The sequence below is a fragment of the Pinus tabuliformis genome, chromosome 8 (assembly GCF_031772625.1).
Source record: "Pinus tabuliformis cultivar Carrire ecotype Pingquan chromosome 8, CPIR1, whole genome shotgun sequence".
In the NCBI taxonomy this organism is placed as follows: domain Eukaryota; kingdom Viridiplantae; phylum Streptophyta; class Pinopsida; order Pinales; family Pinaceae; genus Pinus; species Pinus tabuliformis.
Window position 1 is genome coordinate 1971620925 of NC_142294.1, and position 27493 is coordinate 1971648417.

The window sequence follows — 27493 nt, forward strand, 5'->3', positions numbered from 1 at the left end:
AAGGAAGTTACAGTGCGGATGTAGTGTTGGGAGAAAGGACCAGCAACAACACGGATGTAGAGGGAGCTGTCATACAGATGCAACAATGGCAGTAGCAGAGTCATGGACAATAGTACAGGAGGCAGCAGTGCAGAGGATGTTGGGTAGGAAGGCCTAGCATCAGCACAGGTACTGATGCCGGATGATCAGTGTAATACTCAGTGAGGAGTATTTCTAGAACACAATCCTCACTAAGAGGGAGTGTTGATTTGCGGTAGCATCGGATATGCTCTTGCCACGAAATTTGGCGGAGAGGTTGGGGCACATAATATCTCCAATACCCAGAAAGGGTTTGGGCAGATTCTAAACAGATCAGGACATATTAAAATAATTAATATTTTTAATGGAGTCACTAAGTCTAAACTTAGGGAAAATAAAATATTAATGTGTATTAATATGAATCTGTGTTAGAATGGTCCAAAAGACATGGATCAAGCCAGATCTAAACTTAGCCGTTGATTAGGGACTTAATCTTGGCCGTTGAGATGTCAACAGAAAAAGTATAAGAGGAGGCTTGAGGGGCACTTGGAGGACACACTGAGGAAGACTAGTCAGTTCAATTTCTGGAGTGGGGTTTGCTGAGAAATTGAACTAGTGGTCTGGAAAGTAGTCAGAAGGGAGCAAGTATGGAACAAAGAGATAGGAGATCAACGCAAAAGAGGCAGACGCAGAGCCAGAGGAAGCCACGCAGAGGCAGAAGAGACTACGTGGAGCCAGAAGGGTCTGCATCATCCATGCAGAGGCTATAGGAGTGACGCAGAAGCCCAGAGAGACTGCGCAGAGCCTCAGTAGGCTGACGCAGAGGGTTTCAACGCAAAGGGTTTCAGACTGTAGCAGAGGTCAGTAGGGCCTACACTGGGTTTAGAAAAGTGCTGGAAGTTTGTCTATCTGTGGGTAAACTAGTTTGGAACCCTATTGTACAAGAAAATTGATGAATAATAAAATCCTCCCTTGGTGCACTGATTTTCCCACATTGGGTTTTTCCGGGGACATTAGTCCAAAATAACCGTGTCAATGTGTGCATATGTTTGTTTCTGTATTACGGTGTGATATCTGCAGCAATATTTATTTTAATGTTTGTTGACGTAATTTCATGAATAACTTATGATGAAATAAGTAGGAAAAGTAAATCAGTTGCTGCAATGATAGAATTTTCACACATTTTCAGGATTTCTGTAGCATACCTTCCTTGCCCAAGGAAGATTTCTCCTTTCTACTGCCAAACTTCCAACCCTAGGAAATAGTGCATTCGTCCCAGATCCTTCATATCGAACTCTGTAGCTAGATTCTTCTTGCAGTCTTCAATGAGTCTGGATGATCCTGTCACGAAGAGATCATCCACATATAATACTAAGATAAGTGGTTCGCTCTCTACGACCAGAGAGTAGAGATTCAGATCCACGTCACTCTTGACAAACCCCATCTTCTGCAAGTAGCCATCTATTCGACCATACCATGCTCTTGGTGCCTGCTTTAGCCCATACAAGGCTTTTTTCAGTCTGCATACATGATACTTCTTCTCATGATTTTCAAAGCCCTCTGGTTGTTCAATGTATACTTCTTCTTCTATTACCTCATTCATAAATGTTGTCTTGACATCCATTTGATGGATCTCCCATCCAATTTGGGCTGCAAGAGATATCACTGTCCTAATAGATGTATACCTAGCTACCGGGGCGAAGGTTTCCTCATAGTCAATCTATTCCTTTTGAGCATACTCCTTAGCCACAAACCTAGGCTTGTATTTATCAATACTACCGTCTGCAACATATTTGATATTGTAGATCCATCTTGAACCTACCACAAATCTGCCTTGAGGCCTTGACACCACCTCCCAGACGTCATTTACCATTATGGAGTTATACTCCTCCACCATTGCATCTAGCTAGACCTGATGTTGAGCTACCTCCTTGAAGCTGGCAGGCGCTCCATCTTGAGCTACTAACGCCTGATACCTGTCTGGCTGTTTTCGCTCACTTTTACTCTTCGTTGGCTCTCCGAAGAAGTTCTCTGCATCACACAGAATGTGACGAAGTTCCGTGCTGGTTCTTCCTCTACCAACAGGTTCTTCTGTTCACTGCTCTTCCTCATTGTTTGGATCTTCCTGATCTACAAGATCAAATATGCTGCGGACGACAGTATTGAAAAATACAAGGCCAGGTTTGTGGCTAAGGGGTATGCTCAAAAGGAAGGGATTGACTATGAGGAAACCTTCGCCCTAGTAGCTAGGTATACATCTATTAGGACTGTGATATCTCTTGCAGCCTAGATGGGATGGGAGATCCATCAGATGGATGTCAAGACGACATTTTTGAACGAGGTAATAGAAGAAGAAGTATACATTGAACAACCAGAGTGCTTTGAAACTCATGAGAACAAGTCTCATGTATGTAGACTGATGAAAGCCTTGTATGGGCTGAAGCAGGCACCAAGAGCGTGGTATGGTCGAATAGATGGCTATTTGCAGAAGATGGGGTTTGTCAAGAGCGACGCAGATTCGAATCTCTACTATCTGGTCATATAGAGCGATCCACTTATCTTAGTATTATATTTGGATGATCTCTTCCTGACAGGATCATCTAGACTCATTGAAGACTACAAGAAGAATCTAGCCACAGAGTTCGATATGAAGGATCTGGGACAAATACATTATTTCCTAGGGTTGGAAGTTTGCCAGCAGAAAGGAGAAATCTTCCTTGGGCAAGGAAGGTCTGCTACAGAAATCCTGAAAAGGTTCGGGATGGGAGACTGTAGACCTATGGCTATGCCAATGATCACCAAGTGGAAGAAGATTGATGCATCAGAAGACAAGGATGTTGATCCCACCCTATACCAACAACTCATAGGGTCCCTGATGTATCTAGTCAATACTAGGCCAGATATTTGCTACGCTGTCAACACCCTCAGTGAGTTCATGGTGGAACCAAAGAGGGCTCACTGGGCAACAACTAAGGACGTTCATAGGTATTTACAGGGAACAGTTGATTATGGGCTCTTGGATCAGGAATAATCTCCTGGTGCAGTAGGAAACAAAAGTCCGTGGCTCTGGGCTCGTCTAAGGCAGAATATATGGCAGCAAGAACAACTTCGTGTAAGGCCATATGGCTTAGAAAACTGCTGGTAAACCTATTCAGAAGAAATATGGAGGCGACCATGTATGATAATCAGAGTTGCATCAAACGCTTTGAGAATCCAGTATTTCATGATAGGTCAAAGCATATTGATATCCGATGTCCCTTTGTCAGAGATTGTGTCCGATGAGGAGCTGTACAGTTGAGCTACACTCCTTCAGGGGAACAAGTGGCAAATATCCTCACCAAGGCCCTTGGAAAGTCAAAATTTGACTACTTCAGGGAAAAGATGGGGATGGTAAAGAACCTCTTTCAGAAGTAGTGTGTTAGTAGCACGAATGAAGAGGGAGTTGCAGTGTAGATGTAGTGTTGGGAGAAAGAACCAACAACAGATGCAGTGTTGGGAGAAAGGACCAACAGCAGCACAGATGCAGAGGGAGTTGCAGTGCAGATGCAGTGTTGGGAGAAAGGACTAGCAGCAACACGGATGCAGAGGGAGTTGTCGTACAGATGCAGCAATGGCAGTAGTAGAGTCATGGGTAGCAGTACAAGAGGCAGTAGTGCAGAGTATGTTGGGCAGGAAGGCCTAGCATCAGCGCAGGTACCGATGCCGGATGATCAGAGTAATACTCAGTGAGGAGTATTGCTAGAGCACAGTCCTCGCTAAGAGGGAGTGTTGATTTGGGGTAGCATCGTATGTGCTCTAGCCACGAAATTTGGTGGAGAGGTTGGGGCACATAAGATCTCCAATATCTAGAAAGGGTTTGGGCAGATTCTAAATAGATTAGGAGATATTAAAATAATTAATATTTTTAATGGAGTCCCTAAGTCTAAACTTAGGGAAAATAAAATATTAATGTGTATTAATATGAATCTGTGTTAGAATGGTCCAAAAGACATGGATCAAGCTAGATCTAATCTTGGCCGTTGATTAGGGACTTAATCTCGACCATTGAGATGTCAACAGAAAAATTATAAAAGGAGGCTTGAGGGGCACTTGGAGAACACATTGAGGGAGACCAGTCAGTTCAATTTCTGGAGCGGGGTTTGCTGAGAAATTGAACCAGTGGTCTGGAGAGCAGTCAAGAGGCAGCAAGTATGGAACAGAGAGACGAGAGATCAGCGCAGAAGAGGCAGACACAGAGCCAGAGGAAGCCACGTAGAGGCAACAGAGACTGCGCAGAGCTAGAAGGGCCTGCGTTATCCACCCAGAGGCTGTAGGAGTGATGCAGAAGCCCAGAGAGGTTGCGCAGAGCCTCAGTAGGCTGATGCAGAGGGTTTCAAATTGTAGCAGTGGTCAATAGGGCCTACACTGGGTTTAGAAAAGCGCTGGAAGTTTGTCTATCTATGGGTAAGCCAGTTTGGCACCCTGTTGTACAAGAAAATTGCTGAGTAATAAAATCCTCCCTTGCTGCACTGGTTTTCCCACATTGGGTTTTTCCGGGGACATTAGTCCAAAATAACTGTGTCAATGTGTGCATATGTTTGTTTCTGTATTACGGTGTGATATCTGCAGTAGTATTTATTTCAATGTTTGTTGAAGTAATTTCATGAATACTTATGATGAAATAAGTAGGAAAAGTAAATTAGTTGCTGTATTGATAGAATTTTCACAAAGGATTCTTCACTTCCGCTGGTTGAAGAGGCATGACCAATGTATCCTCTTTCAACTGCTCCTTGGAAGGCATTTCGCGAGATCTTCTGAAGGCTTTGTCCTCCATGAACTTTACATCTCGTCGTACTACTACCTTCCTTCTCCCTGGAAGATAGATCCTGTATGCCTTAGCGTTCTCGCTAAATCCTGCTAGATACCCCTTTTCTGTAGTTTGATCCAGCTTCTTCCTCTTTTCTTCAGGGATGCGACAATATGCAAAACTCCCAAATATCCTGAAATGATTGACTTCAGGTGTCTTCCCAGTGAAGACTTTCTTTGGAGTAATCTTGCCCAATGCCCTATGAGGAGTCCTATTCTGAACGTAGACAACTGTGTTGCATGCTTCCGCCCACAGGAATTTTGGCATATCCTGATCATACAGCATGGCCTTAGCTGCCTCAACAATAGTCCTGTTTTTCCTTTCTGCCACCCCATTCTGCTCCGGATTGTAGGGAGTTGTCCACTCTCTTCTGACACCCTCCTTAGTGCAATAATCGTTGAAGTCCTTATCGACATACTGTCCACCATTATTTGAGTGCAAGACTTTTATTTTCTTACGTGTCAGATTCTCCACCTAGAGCATTGAATTCCTTGAATCGACAGAAAACCTCATCCTTTGTTTTCAGAAAATAGATCCAAGTTTTCCTCGAGTGGTCATCAATGAAGGTAAGGAAATACTCGACACCACTGAGATTTTTGACGGACATAGGTCCGTAGATATCTGAGTGTATCAATCCTAGTACACTCTTAGCCCTGTGGTTGCTCCTAGGAAATGCCACCTTGGCATACTTTCCTAGAGCGCATCCCCTACATACATCATCTGGTTTCGTACTCAGATGCGGAACTCCTGTTACAGTGGTCCTGAGAATTCTCAGAGCTCCATGGTGCAAGTGAGCCATCCTTCTGTGCCATAGTTCGTTCAGGTCTTTGTCCCTATGACTGCCTATTAGTGCCATTGGAGATTCTAGTTGTAGTCTATACAGCCGATTACTTTTGATCCCAATCTGCACTTTCTTTTTCTAGCTTGGGTGTTTGACGTATACCTTTTCCTTGATGAAGTAGATGTCATAGCCCTTGCCTTGTAGTTGTGACACAAAAAGTGAGTTCATCCCCAATCCTGGTACATGTAGTACGTTTGTGTCATGGAACCACTCTCCCGTTTTTGTCTGAAAAACTATGGTACCCTTTCCTACTGGAGTACACTTTGCCTTGTTCCCCATGGTGATCTGAAAGTTCATCTTCTCTTCTCGATATTCTGAGAAATACTCCCTGATTCTCGTCATATGCCACGAGGCTCTATTGTCTATATACCATACTTCTGATGATGCAACACTAGTCATGCACGACACTTCTTCTTCCAACCTGGAAGAGAGAAATCGAAATCTCTCTTTCTTGTGCACTCTTTTGAAAATCTGCGAGTCCCTTGAGGTGGATGCCTCTACATTGTGGTCTCGACTCATAACTGCTTTTCCCTTTCTGTCTCTGAGTACTTGCTCAGATAGCATGTGAAAATTCTATCACTGCAGTAACGGATTTACTTATCCTACTTATTTCATCATAAGTTATTCATGAAATTATGTCAACAAACATTAAAATAAATACTGCTGCAGATATCACACTGTAATACAGAGAGAAACATATGCACACATTGACATAGTTATTTTGGACTATTGTCCCCAAAAAACCCAATGTGGGAAAATCGGTGCAGCAAAGGAATATTTTATTATTCAACAATTTTCTAGTACAACAGGGTGCCAAACTGGCTTACCCATAGATAGACAAATTTCTAGCAGTTCTTCTGATCCAGCGTAGGCCCTACTAACCTCTGCGTAAGCCTAAAACCCTCTACGTCAGCCTGAAACCCTTTGCGTCAGCCTATTGAGGCTCTGCGTAGCCTCTCTGGCCTTCTGCGTCACTCCTGCAGCCTCTGCGTGGATGACGCAGGCCCTTCTCGCTCTGCACAATCTCTGTTGCCTCTGCGTGGCTTCCTCTAGCTCTGCATCTTCCTCTGCTGCCTCTGCGTTGATCTCCCGTCTCTCTGTTCCGTACTTGTTGCCTGCTGACTGCTTTCCAAACCACTGGCTCAATTTCTTAGCAAATCCCGCTTCAGAAATTGAACTGACTGGTCTCCCTCATTGTATTCTCCAAGTGCCCCTCAAGCCTCCTCTCATACTTTTCCTGTTGACATCTCAACGGCCAAGATTAAGTCCCTAATCAATGGCTAAGATTAGATCTGGCTTGATCCATGTCTTTTGGACCATTCTAACACAAATTCATATTAATACACATTAATATTTTATTTTCCCTAAGTTTAGATTTAGGGACTCCATTAAAAATATTAATTATTTTAATATCTCTTGATCTGTTTAGAATCTGCCCAAACCCTTTCTGGGTATTGGAAATCTTATGTGCCCCAACCTCTCCACCAAATTTCGTGGCTAGAGCACATCCGATGCTACCCTAAATCAACACCTCCGTGAGGATTTTGGGAATATTCTTAGTGATCTTTTTGATATCCTGATCTTGATTGTTCATTGGCTCTTTGAGAAGAAAGCTGAAATAGTTGATGAGCTCTGTTTCCAAATCCTCTTGAGAGTGAATGAGATGACCCTCTTGATTCTTCAGAGCCAGAATTCTGTTGTTCCTCCTGCACTGTATCATTGTTTTGTGGAAAAAAGTCGTGTTCCTTTCTCCACATTTCAACCAATTAATTCTGGATTTTTGTTGCCACAACTTTTCTTCCTGAATGGCTCTTTCATCCCTTCTTTGTTGTAGTAGTTCTTCCTCTTGCTTGCTAGTCTCCGTTAGCCCTTCTTCAACTATAATTTGTTGAAGAAGTTCTAGTTGGTGTTCCAAGTTTTTTTATCCGTAATGATATTGCCAAATGTTTCTCTGTTCCATTTTTTGATTTGCTCTTTGATATGTTTTAACTTTTGTTGGAAAGTATACATTTTGTTTCCAGTTCTAATGGGAGAGTAAGTCCACCATTGTTTCATTTTTTCCATGAAATCCGGGTGATTCAACCAGAAGGCCTCAAATCTAAAAGGCTTATTCTTCGGACTCATGGAAATTTGAATCTTGAGAGAGATAGGCCAATGATCAGAGCTTGCTTGCAGAAGGATTCTCACCTCTGTTTCCCAGGAGGTGAGATAGGTTGCCTCAGATAGAAGGAAACGGTCTAAACGGGAGGCTATTTGACGATCTCATCCTCTTTTGTTATTCTAGGTGAATAAGCCATTGCTAGTGGGAATGTCAATGAGGTTGAGGTTTTCAATGGTGGCAAGGAAAGCCTCAGAGTCCTTATCTAACTTCCGGATTCCTCCTTTCTTTTCAGATAAGTTAGTTATCATATTGAAATCACCAATTATGATTATGATAAGGTGGTGCAGAGGGTCAAGGAGATTGGATATGATTTGGAGCATTTTGATACGGTCTATTACCTTGTGCGGGGCACAAACATTGGCTATACTAATTGTCTCGTTGGTGCCTATGATTATCAGGATCACTGTTAAGGAATGGTGAGTGGCCAGAGAAGATATTAGGTCGAGTTTGGAATTTTTCCAAAAAGTCATTATGCCCCCTGCCGTGCCTATAGCCGTATTAGCCAAGGAGCTGTAAGGCTTGAAGCATGAGTTGAGAAGGAGGGGAGGGTGAGTCGAGTCCAGTTTCGTTTCTTGAATGAGCAGGATGTCGGGATGATCAGACAAGACTCTGCTTTTTAAGATGTGTTTCTTCCTAGGACTGTTAAGTCCCCTAATATTCCAAGAGATGCAATTCATTGACATGGAGATGGGTATAGAGCAAGAGCCTTTACCTTTCCTTCATTGATTAGCTTGGCTCCCAGTTCTTGAAGGAGCTGACTGGTGGTCTTTCATCCTCACTTTCTGCTTGAGCCTTTGAGTTTGAGTCCTTCTACTGGGATTTTGGCTAATATGCCTTTCGAAGTTGTACTTTCTTGTGCTGGATAGTGGGCTTTGAGTTTTAAGTTGTAACTGTTGTTTTGATATGCCATTTATTCCTTTTTGTTTCTATTCCTTTGCAATTGTGGCAAGGTCTACCCCCTGCAAAACTTCCTGTGTTGCGTTTTCCTCTAGTGTTTATTATATCCTATACTCCCATTTGAGCTAGATCTGTAGCATAAAAAGACCTTCAAAGATAGGGTATCCAAACTGGCTGTCAAAAGTCGAAAAACAATATTTCCAACAATCTCCATCTTTCAATGTTTACCTTGGACATCTGTAGTCTCCCCGTCTTTGACATCAATGGAAGCAATATTTCCAATAAAAGCTAAAAGCTAAAAGAGTTAGAAAAGAAGCTACATAAATGATAATAGCAAGAGTAAAAGCAAAAGTAAATTACTTTATCCATATCAGATGATATGAGAATCTTAATGGTTTAAGAAAGAAAAGTTTAAGAAGTGTTTGAGTCCATTGTTTGAGATATAGATTTAATTGTCAGTCTTGCAGGCACCTGCAAACTTAATGATTTATCTATTTACTATGATAATAAGAGTATTCACCTGGCTGTTTCATTGCCTATTATGATATATAATGCAGTCCAGTTCATTGCTTTAATCGTCAAAAGGAGGTTGATTGAAAACCCAAATTGACTATTCTCTCCCTTTTCCATTATGTTTCCAAGGATCAGAGATTTCACTCATTCCTCTAGCAAATTCAATGAGAGGTTAATGTTCCAACTCTTTTTCGGCCTTATTCCAGAATGTCAGAGAGATCAAGAAAGAAAACACATATGTTCTTTAAATGCATATTTAGCAGTATAGTCTTGTTTGTGTTTACACTTGAATATATATATTTTGGAGCATTCTTTCAATGGAACTGGCATAAAACAATGTCGTAGATGTTCACTTATTAAAAAATGTCAAAGGCAAAGAAATGAAAATGTCAAAGGCAAGGAAATAATACATATGAAAAAACTGAGGAGGGTTAATTTGTTGCCTGATCTGCATTCTTGCAGTGCACGTACCAAACTTGATGTTGGCCTGCATTTGTGGTTCTGTTGACTCTACTATGATGAATATATCATTCAACACTGTGGATCAGGAATGAAGTTGGATGCATGATGAAATATTTTTATATGGTTCAAAACTAATTTTAGTGCATCAATCCTGGTGGTAGTAGGATATGTTCATTTGTTTGCAATTGTTTTCAAGCGCTTTAACTGCTCATATTTTCTGAAAAATTCCAGAAAGTTTAATGCTGTTCTGATCTTGTTCAGGATGTTTTTTTGTTTGTTGAAGCTGAGACATACGATTAAATGATTCAAAAACTATTCTTAGTGCATCAATCCTGGGGTTTATAGGGGATATTGATAATTTGATATGTTTTCTGTCATTGTTTTGCAGTGCTTTAACGACTCATATTTTCTGAAAAAATCCAGAAAGTTTAATGGTGTTCTAATCTTGTACAGGATGTTTCTTTTGTAATGGGTACTGAGGACTATCAAGGAATTTTGAAGGGCATTGCAAAAAGATGTTCTGCACGCTTTTGTCTCATTCCTTTTGTTCCAAAGCTTCCGATGGATTTTAGAGCATCTGAGGTGTTTCATTCAAGGGATGTCAAGCACGATTCTTCAGGCATTCTGTCTGAAGAGGTATTGACAGCGGTTAAAAATTTAGCTGTAGTGGATGGTACATTATACACATGCATCCCTCCTCGCATGTAATTTGTGATTGTAGTGCATGAACAGTAAATTTGCTTATTTCTATCTATTTTATGTGTAGGTGATAAACCGGCATTGATTGTGTACACAAGTGGTACGACAGGTAAACCAAAAGGTGTTGTGCACACACATCGTAGCATAGCTGCACAGGTATTATCCATCTTGATGTCATGTGCTGGATTCTTTCATTTACTGTTTATGAAATTGTTTTCCATTTTACATTGTGCTCGGACTTCTATAGCCTTTTATGTATAGGTATTGTCCCTTAAATTTACATCTTTTGTTTAAAACTAATGATGACTGCTTGCATTACTATAAAAATGTCGAGAAGTATATACAGAATTAAAGAGAGTTAATGTGGATTATGAAACTAGGGGCAGCTACAGTGATCTCTTTCGAAAGTAAAATGGATGAAATATATGATTATAGTTTAGCAACTAAATTATTATTAGAATAGTTTATAATTATCTTGCATGTTTTTAAAGAACTCTTTCTTCTCCTCTATATAGTATGATTGGTAAAAATAATTGTTCTTCCCAATTTCTGCAGTGGGTTACATTGTTGTGTGAGGGATTTATAGAGTATACACTGCATCTTCATTTGAAAGATCGACATCCTGGACAGTCAATATGCTGTTGATCATTAGCTCTTTGAGCTGCTGTACCTGTATCCTGATTATGGACAACATTTGATTGTCTGAAATGTCAATCTTTCCAGTATACACCACACATCCCTGATAATGATGGTTAAAGATAACCATCCCTATATAAAGTAGGAATGTCCTAAGAGGATCACATGTGTGGGCTATGTTGAGGCATAATTTGACATTATAGTGTAATTTTGGGGTCAACTTGGTGATTTTGTCAGTTGTATCATGGATTATTTGTACTTTGGGGTTTCTTAAAGCCAAGTTAGAGGAAATCAACCTACCTAGGCTTCTATAAAGGTCAATTCCTCTCATTCATTCAATGCCACACTTGGAGATAATTCACTATAGCTAATTGGTCTTTTCTCTCTTGTGCACCATGGAGCACTAGTGTAGTGTGTTGATTTTTGGGTAGCATCGGATGTGCTTTAGCTCTGAAATTTTGTAGAGGGGCTAGAACACATGAGATCTCCAAGACCCATAAATCGTTTGGAGAAATTCCACCCGGATTGTATTTTATTAAAATAATTAATATTTTTAATGGGGTTCCTAAGTCTAAATTTAGGACATTTAAAATATTAATGGGTATTAATGAAAATATGGGTGAGAAGCTTCTAAGTGACGAGGATCAAGTCTAATTTAATCTTAACCATTGATTAGAGATTAGATCACGACTATTGATTTCTCAACAGGAAAAGTATAAAGGAAGGCTTGGGGTCAATTGGAGAACACACACAGGGAGAGCAACACTTGAGCTAAATCGAAATTCTGGGACGTGGTTTGCTGAGAATTTTAGAGTGAGCTTCTAGTGCAGAGAGGGGCAGTTCGGCAGAGGGACCTCAGTCCAAGGCCGAGAATACATAGTAGAGAGGCAACACAACACTAGGGAGAGACAACACAACTCCAGAAGGGTGACACAGCTCCTGGAGGAGCTGACACAGTGACTTAGAGGTAGCACTGGGGTTTCTGTGAGCCAGATCGAGCAACACTTCAATAGATCAATTTCTGAGCCGGGAATGCTCAATGGGAGGGTAACACAGCTCCTAGAGGAGGTGATGCAGTTCCAGCGCAGAGCTTGGAGCAGCCATTGCTGCACAACGCTAGGGACAACGCAGTCACCTCTGGGGTTTGTTCATCTAGTTGCTGGATTTGCTAAAATATCTGTCTCCAGATAGAGGTACATCTGCCGGGTTTATTCTCTGTCGGGTGAGCCGGATTTGGCACCCTAGTTGTATTAAGAAATCTGCTTAATAATAAAACCCTCATATTTGCTGCACTAGTTTTCCCACACTGGGTTTTTTCCGGGGACGTTTAGTCCAAAAATAAGTGTGTCCTTTGTGTGGTTGTCTCATTTATTTTTCAGTACTTGATCTGTATATTGGTGTAGGCTGTAGTGTATTTGCATTAATATTTTCTGAATAATTATGAAAATAACTTGTTAAATGAAGAACACAAGTAGGTAACGCAAATCAGATTACTACAGTAGGATTTCTGACTTGTTAGATTCAGAAATTTTCACATGGTATCAAAGGGATTGCTGATCAAGGAGGACTAAAGCCATCTGCGAAAGGGCAGAGGAAAAATCTGTGCGTGGAGACAATTGTCTCGAGAGACAACACAGTTCAGGCCGAGAGAGCAGAGGGGTGATGCAGTCACCAAGGGAGGCTCACGCAGAGCCTGCGTCCGCTTGATTGGGTGACGTTGTTGCTGTAGAGGGCAGCGTAGTGATTACCGGGCCAGCGCATAGACTATTGAGTCTCGTTTTTCCGGTTTCCATGGCCAGAGGTGCAACACATATTTCATCTGGAGTTGTTGGTGGGTTGCTGATCCTGTTGGTGTAGAATAGTACCCAGTGGGGCAAAATTAAAGTAGAGGGAATCGGTTCCTCAAAATATTTCTTGCCAAGAAATCTAGATCTAGTGCTGAGTAGCAGCAAAGAGAGACCAGAGGGGTGGTTCGACAATGGTTGGCAAAAGGATTTCCGTGAAAGAAATCGAAATTCAGGTGGAGCTTGTTCCTTAGAGGATTTCTAGCACCAAAGATATCTAGATCCAAGTTTTGCTGTGGCAACAATGAAAACGGGAGAAGAGAACCAATTTGACATTTATTTGAGCAGAGATGGCCATTAACAGACAGAGGGATCAAGATAGGTTGGATGGAGCATCCAACTTCGTCATCTGGAAGGCGAGGATCCTAGCAGTTTTGGATAAAAATTGCATCAAGGATTATGCCTTGAGGACGGTTGCTGTTCCGGTTGATGTTGATCTCCCTTGATACGCCTCAGAATTGAGTGAGACTTGTCCCAAAATTTCGATCTTGAGGCCCTCTATCTTCCTTCGGAAACTCACACTCCTTTCCAGCTTCTTTTCTAGCCCTTAAACAATTTCACACTTCCCATCTTCCAACTTCAAAGATCGAACTATGTGTGAGAGAAGAATGAGATGCTCCCAATGAATTCGAACTCCTTGTATTTATAGCCCTTCTATGAGGTCGAATTGCTTGCCTTGAGGCAGACTTGATCTTCTTATGGCCGACTTGGTGTGGAGGAGAATAAATTCATTTTTGACTCAAAAATAATTATTTTTACATAATATGAAAGCCCAAGAAGGGCCTCTTTAAATATACAATGACTCTAATGACTTAGAATAAATCCTAGAAGTCCTCAATGGGGACTTTGACCTAAAACATGATGACCCAAGCATGAAACCCATGCTTTAATAAGTCATAATAATAATGATAAAAATATTTTCTTCATTCTTTTGATAAGTACATCTCAAATACATTTATGAAGACCGAACCTAGTTAAAAATTTCAACGCTCCCTCTTAACGAGGGAGGTATTCATTAGTTTAAGTACAAGGAAGATCTCAAAACACATGAACCATGGAGATCTTTAGGCACCACAATGCCATGGACTAGATTCCTGACTAGTGCAATTTATCCAAAGTCTCTCAACGGTTTAGGCACTGCAATGCCATGGACTAGATTCCTGACTAGCGCAATCTATCCAGGTGGGACTAAGATGGACTAAAGTTTTCAGCCTCTCTAGCTACCATCAGGCTTACTTAGTAACCATCAACCTAGGGATCTAGGTGTGTATCTAAGGTCAGAGCTCTACGACCAATGCCACCCTCCCTTACTTCGGGAACTAGACATCAACACAAAGTGCCGACCAGATGTCCTCCCAGGCAATGTCTCACTCACAACGCCTCAACTTTCTCAATTATTTCAATCGGTACAAAAACAACAAATCTCTCCCAATGAATTTGATCGACAACAATAAGCATGTAAAAACATGATATCCAACTTTCGAGAGATTTACCTATACAAACACAACCCCAATCAGTAACAAACTTTTAAATGTACATAAACATATACACACCTCCAGGGTCTTCCAAACAATTTGATGTTGCTTCTCAACTTTTCGTAGTACGACTCAGAGCTTTTTCAATGAATCTTGTAGAAGATTCCGCAACCATGCAACTTCCTTTCCTACTTCTCATGTGTTAAATTATGGTATGTTCTATGCTTATAACAGTTTACTTCTTTTCCTTATTATATTCCAAAGATTAGCAATCACACGTACATAAAGTAAAGTGCAGATAGAACATTAAACGATCGACAGAAAACAAGCCAAGACAAGAGACACAAGATGTGGCGGCTAGCCAGGGACAAACCCCACAATGTGTGGGAAAACCCTTTGATCAAATCTTCTTTTATCTTCAATAATTCAGCAGAGTGAAATAGTACAATAAATCTGATTCATATCAGCAGTAGCAAACCCTAGATCAACAGCATCAACAATAGCGGCTTCATTATCAAACTAGGGCAGACGATATCTCACAAACCGGCCGTCGGATTGACTTCATTCCACCACCAAAAGTTTCGGCTTCCAGAGGAGGTTCAAATGAACCTACAGCGCAGTTCAGATGAGGAGATTTTCTAGGCCACGCAAGTCAATCTTTACTTCTGCAGTTGCAGCTTCAGTTTCAGCAGTTTCCGGCTTCAAACTAGGGCAGTCGATATCTTGCAAACCGTTCGTCAGATTGACTTCATTCCACCACCAAAAGTTGCGGCTTTCAAAGGAGGTTCAGATGAACCTACAACGCAGTTCCAAAGAGGAGATCTTCTAGGCCACGCAAGTCAATCTTTACTTCTGCAGTTGCAGCTTCAGTTTCAGCAGTTTTTGGCTTCAAACTAGGGCAGTCGATATCTTGCAAACCGTTCGTCGGATTGACTTCATTCCACCACCAAAAGTTGCGGCTTTCAAAGGAGGTTCAGATGAACCTACAACGCAGTTCCAAAGAGGAGATCTTCTAGGCCACACAAGTCAATCTTTACTTCTGCAGTTGCAGCTTCAGTTTCAGTAGTTTCCGGCTTCACATGTGTGAGAGAGAGAGACCCATTTCAACGCAGTAGAGAAGAGACTCATATCTGCGCAGTAGAGAGAGAGAGATGTGATGAGATGAGTGAGTCCAAATGAGGAAAAGTCCTCTTATATTTATACACAACGTTGGTGGGTGAATAGATGCGACTGTTGGGCTTCTGAGCCTACATGAGTTGTAGGTCGGTTTGATAATAATTCCATAATCAAAATAAATTCATATCTCCATGAATACTTATCGGAATTGGATGATCTTTATATCAATCCTACACCTCTCGACGAGAGGAATCTAATAAAAATATTATCAACCATGAATAAGATGACCCACATGAAGTTTTGCCCTGGTTGTCAATTTTAACACTCCCTCTCAACCATGGAGAACTTCATCTGCAATCTATCTATCGGTCGTTACTATTCATCCATCAAATGCACTGCCCTGTACGGCCTGACCCTTGCCTTGCTCTGCTCTATTCTGCCTGTTCTGCTTTGTCTTGTTCTGCCCTGCACTGATCTGTACTGTTTTGTTCTGTTCTGCTCTGCCCTTGCATTGTTCTGTTCTACTTTGCTTTTGTCCGAATTATGAAGAAGAAGAAATGATCGAGGATGTATCATACTGACTCAAAGTCAGTCTCAGAGTATGTACCACTGGTCCCAGACCAGTCTCAATCAACCCAAAGTCAGCGTCATAGTGAGTACAACTCCAATTGTCCCAGACCAATATCATCCTCCACTGAATCAAAGTCAGTCTCAGAGTATGTACCACTGATCCCAGACCAGTCTCAACCGACCCGAAGTCAGCGTCATAGTATGGTACAACTCCTACCACTGGTCCCAAACCAGTATCATTGATCCCAGATCAATGGAGGTCATCCTAGCGTAGGGAGTACGATAGTTACAACGATGCGTCCATCGGTACTACTATGGTCCCTAACTTCATTTCCCTGCTCATTGATCAGATGAGAGGTACTTCCCATGAGTCCCAGACTGCATGGGTAGGATGCCTCGACAGGAGAACTAATCAATCCTGTCCTCACAGGAGAACACATCAATCCTGCTACAATTGCCATGGAGAACACATCAATCCAGGCCTCATAGGAGAACACATCAATCCTGCTACAATTGCCATGGAGAACACATCAATCTAGGCTGCCATGGAGAACACATCAATCCAGGCCTCACAGGAGAACTAATCATCTTGCTACACAGAAGAGATTGAATCATCCTGTTCCACAAGAGAGCGAATCATCTTGTCCCACAAGAGAGCGAATCATCTTGTTCCAGTGTGCACCACCAGGGGAGGGTGAGTCACCCTGTGGTCATATGTTGCTCCAGTAGGAACCGCAAGCCCTCAGAGCTCCCAGAGCTCAATGTATGCAACATGCAGGACCCTTGTACAAGGGTTTCTTGCCGACTCCAAGTCGTTTGGGAAAATCACAGATTAGATCTTTCCTCGGGGCTTTGACAAGGTGTATCAACCTGTACATCATCTTAATGTGATGGAGCTTCCTTGCTCATCGACTTACCATATCCCAGATGATGTCTATCTGCTGGAGCAATTGACGAATACGTGATTCCTCAATGATCGAATCACAGTGGTATCCAATGTAAATCCAAACAACGCATTGAAGAGCTTTCGCAACCAGACTGCCTCACACGAGGTTATGCTAGCAACAATATATCCTGCTTCGGCGGTGCTCAAAGCCACCGACTTCTGCTTCCTGCTCATCCAGGATATCGAAGCAGATCCCAAGGTGAAACAGTACCCGGAAGTGCTCTTACGGTCCACCACACTACCTGCCCAATCAACATCAATATATCCAAGTAGTCTCACATCTCCGATAGTGTATCTTAATCCATGAGAGATTGTGTCCTGAAGACATCTCAGAAGATTCCTGGCATCAATCCAGTGAGGCTCAACCAAATATGAGCTCACAATGCTAACTGCAAAACATATGTTCGGACGGAGGTTCACCAAGAACATCAATGCGAATGAGTTTTTTTTTTTGAAACTCAGAGGCATTTCCCAAGTCTGGTCCGACATCACTACCATATAACTTCTAAAATTTAAGATCCTTAAGGTAGTCACAGGCTTGCAGTCTGTTAGCGCTTGAAATTTCAGCTCAGGCTGAAAAAGGTAAACTCCAAGGCAACTTCAAACCACTTAGCCTCGTAGCTAGCCCTACGGGGCAGGAGAGGGCTCTCTCCGGTCTATCTCGGCAAAGATCTTCAACGGGTAGAGATAACCAATAAAGAACACTGATTTTAGGCTAGTAAACTGATAAAAAGGTTTGATTTGGGATTTTTAAGGTTTTGGTGGAAAATTGGGGAAAGGCAATTTTGGGTGCGTAGATTGGACACAGTTTTCGCAGGGGGTTCTTTGGGGCAAAGTAGGAGACTGTATTGATGCCTTTGAAAGATTTGGATGGATGAGAATGACTGGTGAGGAGCTAAGGAGAGCAAGCAATCACCTTGAATTCTCCTTAAACAGCTGAAAACATTGATATTAAGCAAACTTAAAGGCAGAGCATAGCAACCATGAATTCTACCTTAACACTTCATTTGCCTAATTTGCAGAAGAAAAAGTAAGAAGATGATTCACATAACAAACTTACAAGTACAAAGAGAAACACACCATCAATACATGTAACCACAGGAATCCCAAAAAGGACTGCAAAACCCTGGTCTTCCTTTGCCAAAAATTGCAGAGATACAATGAGTAATACAATAGAATCTTTCTCCCTCAAGAGTCCAACCATGAAAATGACCAAGAAAGTACATAATATAGGCAATCTAACATCTTTCCTTGCCTCTAGGGGTCGAGCTCACTATCCTACGAGCTGTTTCAACCAATTCCAAACTGAGCACTAAAATCTAGGCTGTCAAAACAACTTGCCTCTATAAGCTAGGAAACCAATTCATTCATTAAATTTTTGCCTATTTCATGAATGAATCTTCTAGAAGAGATAAATAAGTGTCTAAGTATCATAAAATTACATCATTTACATAAAAAAGGATCAAAACCCACTCCAAAAAGTCAAACCTAGTCAAAACTGCGTTTTGCTGAGCTGTAGGTGCATTTATGGAAAAATAGCCTGATGCGTAGCGCCCTGATTCTCAACGCATAGCGTGCCTTTGGGCCTGCTTTTGAGGCACTTCCTGGAGTCCAAATGAGGCAAAAGTGGGCTTGTTGGAAAGGTCTGGATGTCTACTTTCCAACCCAAGTGGAATTTCTGAATTTGGTGACCATTTGCCCCTCCAAAATTGCAACCTCCCAAGACTGCTTCATGTGTGTCAAAGAAGTGGCAGAAAGTCATTTTTTGCTTTTTTTTTGACCTTCTGGAGGCTCAAAACTTGATGGAATCTCTTGGCAATTGCTGAGCAAGTGTATTTTTGCATGGCAAATCCAAAAATGCTGAGTTTTCATGAAAAGGAGTTGCCCATCTTCAGGGTAGCGCGCGGCGCGCTACGCGTTGGGGAAGAAAGCCTGTTTTTTGCCCAAAAAATTCACAAATGACCAAAAATGCTCAATGCTTTTTTGAAATTTGTGCAGAAGGTAAGTCATTTAGCACCATGCTCCTTCAAGGAAGCCTCAGCCAAGATGTGGAGGGGATCGGGCCTTTTTCTTCGTTTTAGTGCCTTGGCCAACCGTCCTTTGAGCACCTTCATTTTTGCCTTACATACGTGCATTCGAACCCAATAATGGTTTTTCATGTTCCGGAGCATGTCCTTGTCTTTGTTAGCCTTGGCCAGCAACCTCTCCAAATGAGCATTGACCCGGAGAAGCATAGCCTCTCGCTCAATGGGTACCAAATCACCGGGTCTCTTACGAGCCAAGTTGTGGTCTTCATGGATCCTCCGCAACTCATCGAGAGTGTGCTCATCCTCTAATTGCTTGTTGCGCTGCTCTAAATATGTGATTGTCCATTGTGCCATCTCTAATTTTTCTTGCAACAAGCGATTTTCATCCTCCCGTTGCTGAATGATCTCCTTAAGCTCCGAGCTAGGAAAACAAGTGTCAAGATCAATGATGTCAATATCTGGATCACCTGACAATCCATCCTCAATCATGGGTTGCTTGCCCCTCTCTGATACCTGTGCTGCTGTCGGAAACGAGGCCCCTTCCACCTGGTGTGGAGATAACACTCGCGGTGCTGATGAAGAAAGCGAGACCCCTTCCACCTGATGTGGAGAAAATACTCGCCGAGCTGATGCAAATAAGGCCCTGTGGCCTCTCTGATATGTGACCAATGGAGGGGAGCTGACATGTCTGGGTTCAGGGATGTTATACTGCTGTGAAGGTCCTCCCTCCTCATGAACAACCTCAGGGGGTGGTGGCGCTGTGAAGAAATCTCGAGAGATGAAATCCTCCCATGGAATACCCTGCTGGGCCAACTTGTTAATTTTTGGTATGTTCTATGCTAGAGCAATTTATTTGAATTTTCACAATTGGCAATCACATCAGCATTATGATAAACTGCAGATAGAACATAAATATAAAACGCAGAAGACAAGCCAAGACAAGAGGACACAAGATATGGCGCAAGCCAGGGACAAACCCCACAATGTGTGGGGAAACCCTTTGATCAAATCTTCTTTTATCTTCAAAGTTCAGCAGAGAGAGAGAGATAGAGTACAATGATTTTAAGTCAATACTTGACTTGCCAAATAGGAGATCAGACATCAGAGATCTTCACCTTGAAGATGACACAATGAGGTTGCAGATCTGATCCCAAGGACTGAAGATATGTAGCAGATGAACAGCTCAGTCAGTTACCCATATTACTGAAGCTTTCCTTCCATAAGACTCTCCTTCCTTTGCCGATTCACTGATCATGTCAAGGCTGCTAATCTGGTACCTTTCATAAGGACTGGTGCATGGCAGACCTGGTCATTTGTTAGGACACCCTCTGAGAGCCACAACACCTTAACCATGCCCCACAGTTCACCTGATTACTGCAGCTAGCTTTCATACAATCCTCCAATGATACGCTGCCTTATAGGGCTGCTTACCTTCTGAACGCAGCTACTAAATAAAGGCCTCCAACTGCTGGCTATGGCCTGCGGCCTAGCCCATCAGTGGACTGTAACTTTAGTCCCTTCAAACAGTGATCCAAACAGCTCCTTAAACTACTGTCCCTAGCTCCTCCCTTTTGCGGATTCTTTTGCTCAGCACACCGAGATCAAGAACAGCTTGATTATGCCCAAACAATCCTGAAATAGGCCACGCTGTTACCTACAGCAATGTAGCATTATGTCAGCGGCTTAGGTGACAGCAACTGGGTCTCTTTGAGTTGCGTATAAGGGCTCTCCTTACTGCGGCGAAGGGCACTACTATACAGCTGCTTAAGACCTCCATTTGCTGTGGCTGGAACCTCCTTCTTTGACTGCGGCTAAGGCAGATTATGACAGTGGATAAGGAGTCTCTTTCTTGCTGCATATAGGGTCAATAGACAATGGATTCAAACCTTCATTTAGGGCCTATATTAGCCCTCCTCTCATCTGCGGATGGAGCCTCTTGAGACAGCGTATAGGGGCTTATTCATGCTGCACATAAGTCTCCTCTTATCTGCATTTAGATCTTCTTATAAGCCTGCGGCTAGGGCATCATCTGCACTGCGGCTAGGGCACAACTGAACTGTGGCTAGGGCATCAGCTACTGTATATTTTAGGTGTCCCTCCTTCTCCAAAAACCCAAGACGTGGAGAGGAGGAGAACACACCAAGAATGTGTGTTAAAATGACTTCAAATCCTCACCAATTTATACTAGAACGTAGATGATGAATAGACACGTCTATTGGGCTTCTGAGCCTACTCAAGTTTGCTGGTCGGCTTGGTAATAATTATATAAACAAAATAAATTCATATCTCCATAAATACTTATCGGAATCGGATGATCTTTGGATCAATCCTACACCTCTCGACGAGAGGGATCCAATAAAAATATCAGCTGTCATAAATAAGCTGATCCACATGGAGTTTGGCCCTAGTTGCCAATTTAACACTCCCTCTCAACTAGGGAGAACTCCATCCAGTGATCCATAAGTCCGACTGTACAATCTCGGCCATCAGTGCCCTGCACTGCTCTGCCCAACTCTGCTCAGCTCTGCTGGCTCTGCTCTGCTCAGCTCTGCTGGCTCTGCTAGCTCTGCTCTGCTGAACTATGAAGAAGAAGAATTGATCGAGAATGTCTCATACCATTCTTCACTGACCCGAAGTCAGTCTCAGAGTGCGTACCACTAGTCCCAGACTAGTCTCAGCCGACTCAAAGTCAGCGTCATAGTAAGTACCACTCCTACCACTGGTCCCAGACCAGTATCGCAGTCTCAGAGAGTGTACCACTGGTCCCAGACCAGTTTCAACCGACCCGAAGTCAGTGTCATAGTATGTACCACTCTCACTGGTCCCAGACCAGTACTGCACTGACACAAAGTCAGTCTCGGAGTATGTACCACTGGTCCCAGACCAGTCACAGCTGACCCGAAGTCAGCGTCATGGTATGTACAACTCCCACCACTGGTCCCAGACCAGTATCATTGATCCCAGATCAATGGAGGTCATCCTAGCATAGGGAGTACGGTAGATACAACGATGCGTCCATCGGTACTACTATGGTCCCTAACTTCATTTCCCTGCTCATTGATCAGATGAGAGGTACTTCCCATGAGTCCCAGACTGCATGGGTAGGATGCCTCGACAGGAGAACTTAATCAATCCTGTCCTCACAGGAGAACACATCAATCCTGCTACAATCGCCATGGAGAACACATCAATCCAGGCCTCACAGGAGAACTAATCATCCTGCCACAATCGCCATGGAGAACACATCAATCCAGGCCTCACAGGAGAACTAATCATCCTGCCACACAGGAGAGCGAATCATCCTGTTCCACAAGAGAGCGAATCATCTTGTCCCACAAGAGAGCGAATCATCTTGTTCCAGTGCACACCACCAGGGGAGGGTGAGTCACCCTGTGGTCATATGTTGCTCCAGTAGAACTGCAAGCCCCCCAGAGCTCCCAGAGCTCAATGTATACAACATGTAGGACCCTTCTTCAAAGGTCTCTCGACGACTCCAAGTCGTTCAGGAAAATCACAAATTTGATCTTTCATAGGGGCTTTGTCCTGTGCATCATCCTAATGCGATGGAGCCTCCTTGCTCATCGACTTACCATGATGTCTATCTGCTGGAGCAATCGACGAATACGGGATTCCTCAATAATCGAATCCCACCTCTGGTTGTCACAGAGAATCACAGTGGTACTCATCATGTGAACAAACAGCTCACTGAAGAGCTTCAGCAACCAGACTGCCTCACAGAAGGCCATACTAGCAGCAATGTATTCTGCCTTGGTGGTGCTCAGAGTCACCGACGTCTGCTTCCTGCTCATCCAGGGTATCGAGGCAGATTCCAAAGAGAAAGAGCACTTAAAAGTGCTTTAGTGATCCTCCACACTGCCTGCCCATTCAGCATTCGAATAATAATGCAATTTCATCTTTTCGGCAGTGTATCTCAATCCATGAGAGATTGTGCCCTGAAGATACCTCAGAAGATTCTTGGCACCAATCCAGTGAGGCTCAATCAAATATGAGCTCACCATGCTAACTGCAACACAGATGTCCGGACAGAGGTTCTCCAAGAACATCAATGCGAATGAGTTTATAAAACTCAGAGGCATTTCCCAAATCAGGTCCGACATCACTACCATATAACTTCTGAAAGTTAAGACCCTTGAGGTAGTCACAGGCTTGCAGCTTATCTTTTCACATTCAGAATCCAACTCCCTCTATCTCCTATAAATGAGAGGGTCTGCACCTGTCAGACATAGGTGCCGGTATGAGAGGTTTATCATCCACAACCTTCGAGTAATGGTTTGGATCAGTTTCACTCCTGGTGAGTCTCAGCTGCATTAGACAGCTATCAATCCTCTCATACTATGCCCGAGGTGTTTTGCTTCAAGCCATAGAGAGCTTTCTTCCACCTGTATACATGAGATTCCCGATCATGAGTCTTAAACTCCTCGGGTTGTTCCAAGCCTGTGGACCTGCTGCATGAAGGGAATGGTCCCCTTATAATATTTTCCTTCGGTACATTTCAGACATGTACCTACATGCTCCTCTTTGAATTCAAGCATCCGAGTCACCATCTGACTCACAGACCTCCAGTGCTGAGTCAACGGACATGGTCCCCAGTGGACTTCTAGCAACTTGATACAACCCAGAACTCAAAACATCTTAACAAGATATATTTTCAAACACGTACCTTTCCATTGATAAGTGCCATCTTGTAACCTTTGATTTCCATTTCCGAGATGGTCATCGGGTTCTTCTTGCGATCAGGTACATAAAAGAGATTCAGGGGTTTCTTGCTTTCGTGGAGGAGTCGGCCACTTCCTTGATGACCTGCATTACCAGTCATTCCTTTGATTATTGAAGATGTCCCAGGAATGATTGTTATCTTCATCAAGAGATGTGTCCCTGCCATTCGGACACTCCTTCGCATAACGGCCGAACTTATTTCAACAAGGCATCTGCCTTTCCTTTCACCCTTAGAACCGAACTTCCCAATGAAGGGATCATTAGATGGGCCATCAGAAACTTCTGCTGCGCCATTCTGATAACATTCTCTGCTTTGACTTCACCCTAGGTGAATTATGGGGAACCCATTGATCCTTCTGTCTTGTCCCAACTGCCTTTGGTGATTGCTCTTTCACTCTTGCTTGGGCATTGTCTTCACCTCAGCTCTGATACCATGTTAATTTTTGGTATGTTCTATGCTAGAGCAATTTATTTGAATTTTCACAATTGGCAATCACATCAGCATTATGATAAACTGCAGATAGAACATAAATATAAAACGCAGAAGACAAGCCAAGACAAGAGGACACAAGATATGGCGCAAGCCAGGGACAAACCCCACAATGTGTGGGGAAACCCTTTGATCAAATCTTCTTTTATCTTCAAAGTTCAGCAGAGAGAGAGAGATAGAGTACAATGATTTTAAGTCAATACTTGACTTGCCAAATAGGAGATCAGACATCAGAGATCTTCACCTTGAAGATGACACAATGAGGTTGCAGATCTGATCCCAAGGACTGAAGATATGTAGCAGATGAACAGCTCAGTCAGTTACCCATATTACTGAAGCTTTCCTTCCATAAGACTCTCCTTCCTTTGCCGATTCACTGATCACGTCAAGGCTGCTAATCTGGTACCTTTCATAAGGACTGGTGCATGGCAGACCTGGTCATTTGTTAGGACACCCTCTGAGAGCCACAACACCTTAACCATGCCCCACAGTTCACCTGATTACTGCAGCTAGCTTTCATACAATCCTCCAATGATACGCTGCCTTATAGGGCTGCTTACCTTCTGAACGCAGCTACTAAATAAAGGCCTCCAACTGCTGGCTATGGCCTGCGGCCTAGCCCATCAGTGGACTGTAACTTTAGTCCCTTCAAACAGTGATCCAAACAGCTCCTTAAACTACTGTCCCTAGCTCCTCCCTTTTGCGGATTCTTTTGCTCAGCACACCGAGATCAAGAACAGCTTGATTATGCCCAAACAATCCTGAAATAGGCCACGCTGTTACCTACAGCAATGTAGCATTATGTCAGCGGCTTAGGTGACAGCAACTGGGTCTCTTTGAGTTGCGTATAAGGGCTCTCCTTACTGCGGCGAAGGGCACTACTATACAGCTGCTTAAGACCTCCATTTGCTGTGGCTGGAACCTCCTTCTTTGACTGCGGCTAAGGCAGATTATGACAGTGGATAAGGAGTCTCTTTCTTGCTGCATATAGGGTCAATAGACAATGGATTCAAACCTTCATTTAGGGCCTATATTAGCCCTCCTCTCATCTGCGGATGGAGCCTCTTGAGACAGCGTATAGGGGCTTATTCATGCTGCACATAAGTCTCCTCTTATCTGCATTTAGATCTTCTTATAAGCCTGCGGCTAGGGCATCATCTGCACTGCGGCTAGGGCACAACTGAACTGTGGCTAGGGCATCAGCTACTGTATATTTTAGGTGTCCCTCCTTCTCCAAAAACCCAAGACGTGGAGAGGAGGAGAACACACCAAGAATGTGTGTTAAAATGACTTCAAATCCTCACCAATTTATACTAGAACGTAGATGATGAATAGACACGTCTATTGGGCTTCTGAGCCTACTCAAGTTTGCTGGTTGGCTTGGTAATAATTATATAAACAAAATAAATTCATATCTCCATAAATACTTATCGGAATCGGATGATCTTTGGATCAATCCTACACCTCTCGACGAGAGGGATCCAATAAAAATATCAGCTGTCATAAATAAGCTGATCCACATGGAGTTTGGCCCTAGTTGCCAATTTAACAGATGCATGACCACAATCTTGATCAAAGCATAATGGTAGATGCTCCTGTGTTGCTGTGCTGGGCTCTTTCTCTGCACCAAGGGCACCATTCTCTTAATATTCCGGCACATGAAAAATGGTATGTTCATCATCCGTACCCGTGTGAAATGCATCAACAAGTGGATATGGTACGAATACAAACGTGAAAATCTGCCCTCACAAGTGAAATAGCGAATGATGAGTCTCATCAAGGGTGCATACTCATCCCTCAAGAATCTGAAAGGAAATACACCAGTTAGGTGCCTCATATATACAAGTTTAATGTAGGGCTCATACTGGAATCTGTCCAACCGCTGGCGCTTGTTCCACTCTTCTCCAACATTGGGTATCCCTGTTGCTTGAGCAACAACCTCAGGTGACAATGTAAAATCCACCCCTGCAAGATTCACATGCCCGTTGTGCAAATGCAAAACAAACAAGCGGACCAATTCCCTGTGGTGCTGAATTTGGGAAATTCTCTCGCAATATTCATAGCATGATTGATGACGGAAACATGTGACTGCAAGTGGACAAGCTTGCAAATAGGCCAAAGAGGTGGGCTCCTCTCTCACATGCTGACCACCCTTACCACCCCTGTGAGGCCTCCTTGGCACCTCAACCTCCAGTGTTGACTCACGGTCATCACTTTGCTCATAATCTGTTTCGGTTTCTGACATGGTTTCAAGAGCAAAATGGCTGAAATGTACTGCTGCTTCTGCTCAAATGACCTGCTGTTTTGATTGTTTGAATGCTGAAGAAATTGAGGAGGAAGAAGTCAATTTGTGGCTCACTGGAAAATTTCTGAAGGTGGAAACCCAACGCGTAGCGCTCGACCAATTTTTGCACTGCAGAGACTGCCCTGACACGTAGCGCGCGCCCAACGCGTAGCGCGCAGGCCCTGATGCGTAGCGCGCAGGTGCAGTCACCAAATTCGCCCAGTTTCACACTAAATCGCCTTTCACACTTGCTCTTGGAGTCTTGGAGACAAAAGAATTACAAAATGAGGAGAGAGGGGCTTTTATAAGCTTGATTTAAATTTATTTCCCCTCAAACCCACTTTATAATGTTTATGCAATGACACTTTTTAAAACTAATTGCTGCTGACTTGTGGTTTCCTTTTGTTATGAAATTGGTTGAAATGATGCTTTTTCTTGAAAATTTTTGCAGGGATAGCTTCTGAGGAGTCTTGGCAAAGGAGACCAAGGCTGCATGCCAACTTCTGGAGAGTTTGAATTTTTTACAAATTTTTACAAAAAATGAGAAAATGACCTTGCCTTCAAAAACAGGGTTTTTGAACTCAGGGTAAAAATTAGCTATACAATATGAAATCATTTGAAGTGATGCTTTGCTGGACATCCCTCTGGCCTGCTGGGCATTTATTGACTTTAAAAGACATGACCTCAAAAGACAAAATTGGGCTAAACCCTAAACCTAGGACTTTGACTTCAAGACAAGACCAATGGCCCTATAAAGAATTTTATTGACTGAAACAAACTGGATCCAGCAGTGCCAAGAGGGGAATAAAGACACAAGCTCCTCCATCAGGGTTATGGCATGCCTAATGGAATGCAATAAGATGACACTGATGAGACACCTACTTATGCAAATGCAAAGAGCTTTGATCGCTGATGGAGGGCTACTAGACCG

General features: G+C 42.9%; 1 protein-coding gene across 7 annotated transcripts in view; it reads left to right on the plus strand.

Moving 5' to 3' along the window:
• Positions 1 to 27493, plus strand: part of LOC149244349 (putative CoA ligase CCL8) — a 452203-nt gene that overhangs the window by 125420 nt on the left and 299290 nt on the right. For all 7 annotated transcript variants that reach the window (XM_089374826.1, XM_089374823.1, XM_089374822.1 and 4 more), the window contains 2 exons: positions 10192 to 10411; positions 10505 to 10593. In XM_089374826.1, coding sequence (XP_089230952.1) covers positions 10192 to 10411; positions 10505 to 10593 — 309 coding nt within the window. The remainder of the gene's footprint in view (positions 1 to 10191; positions 10412 to 10504; positions 10594 to 27493) is intronic.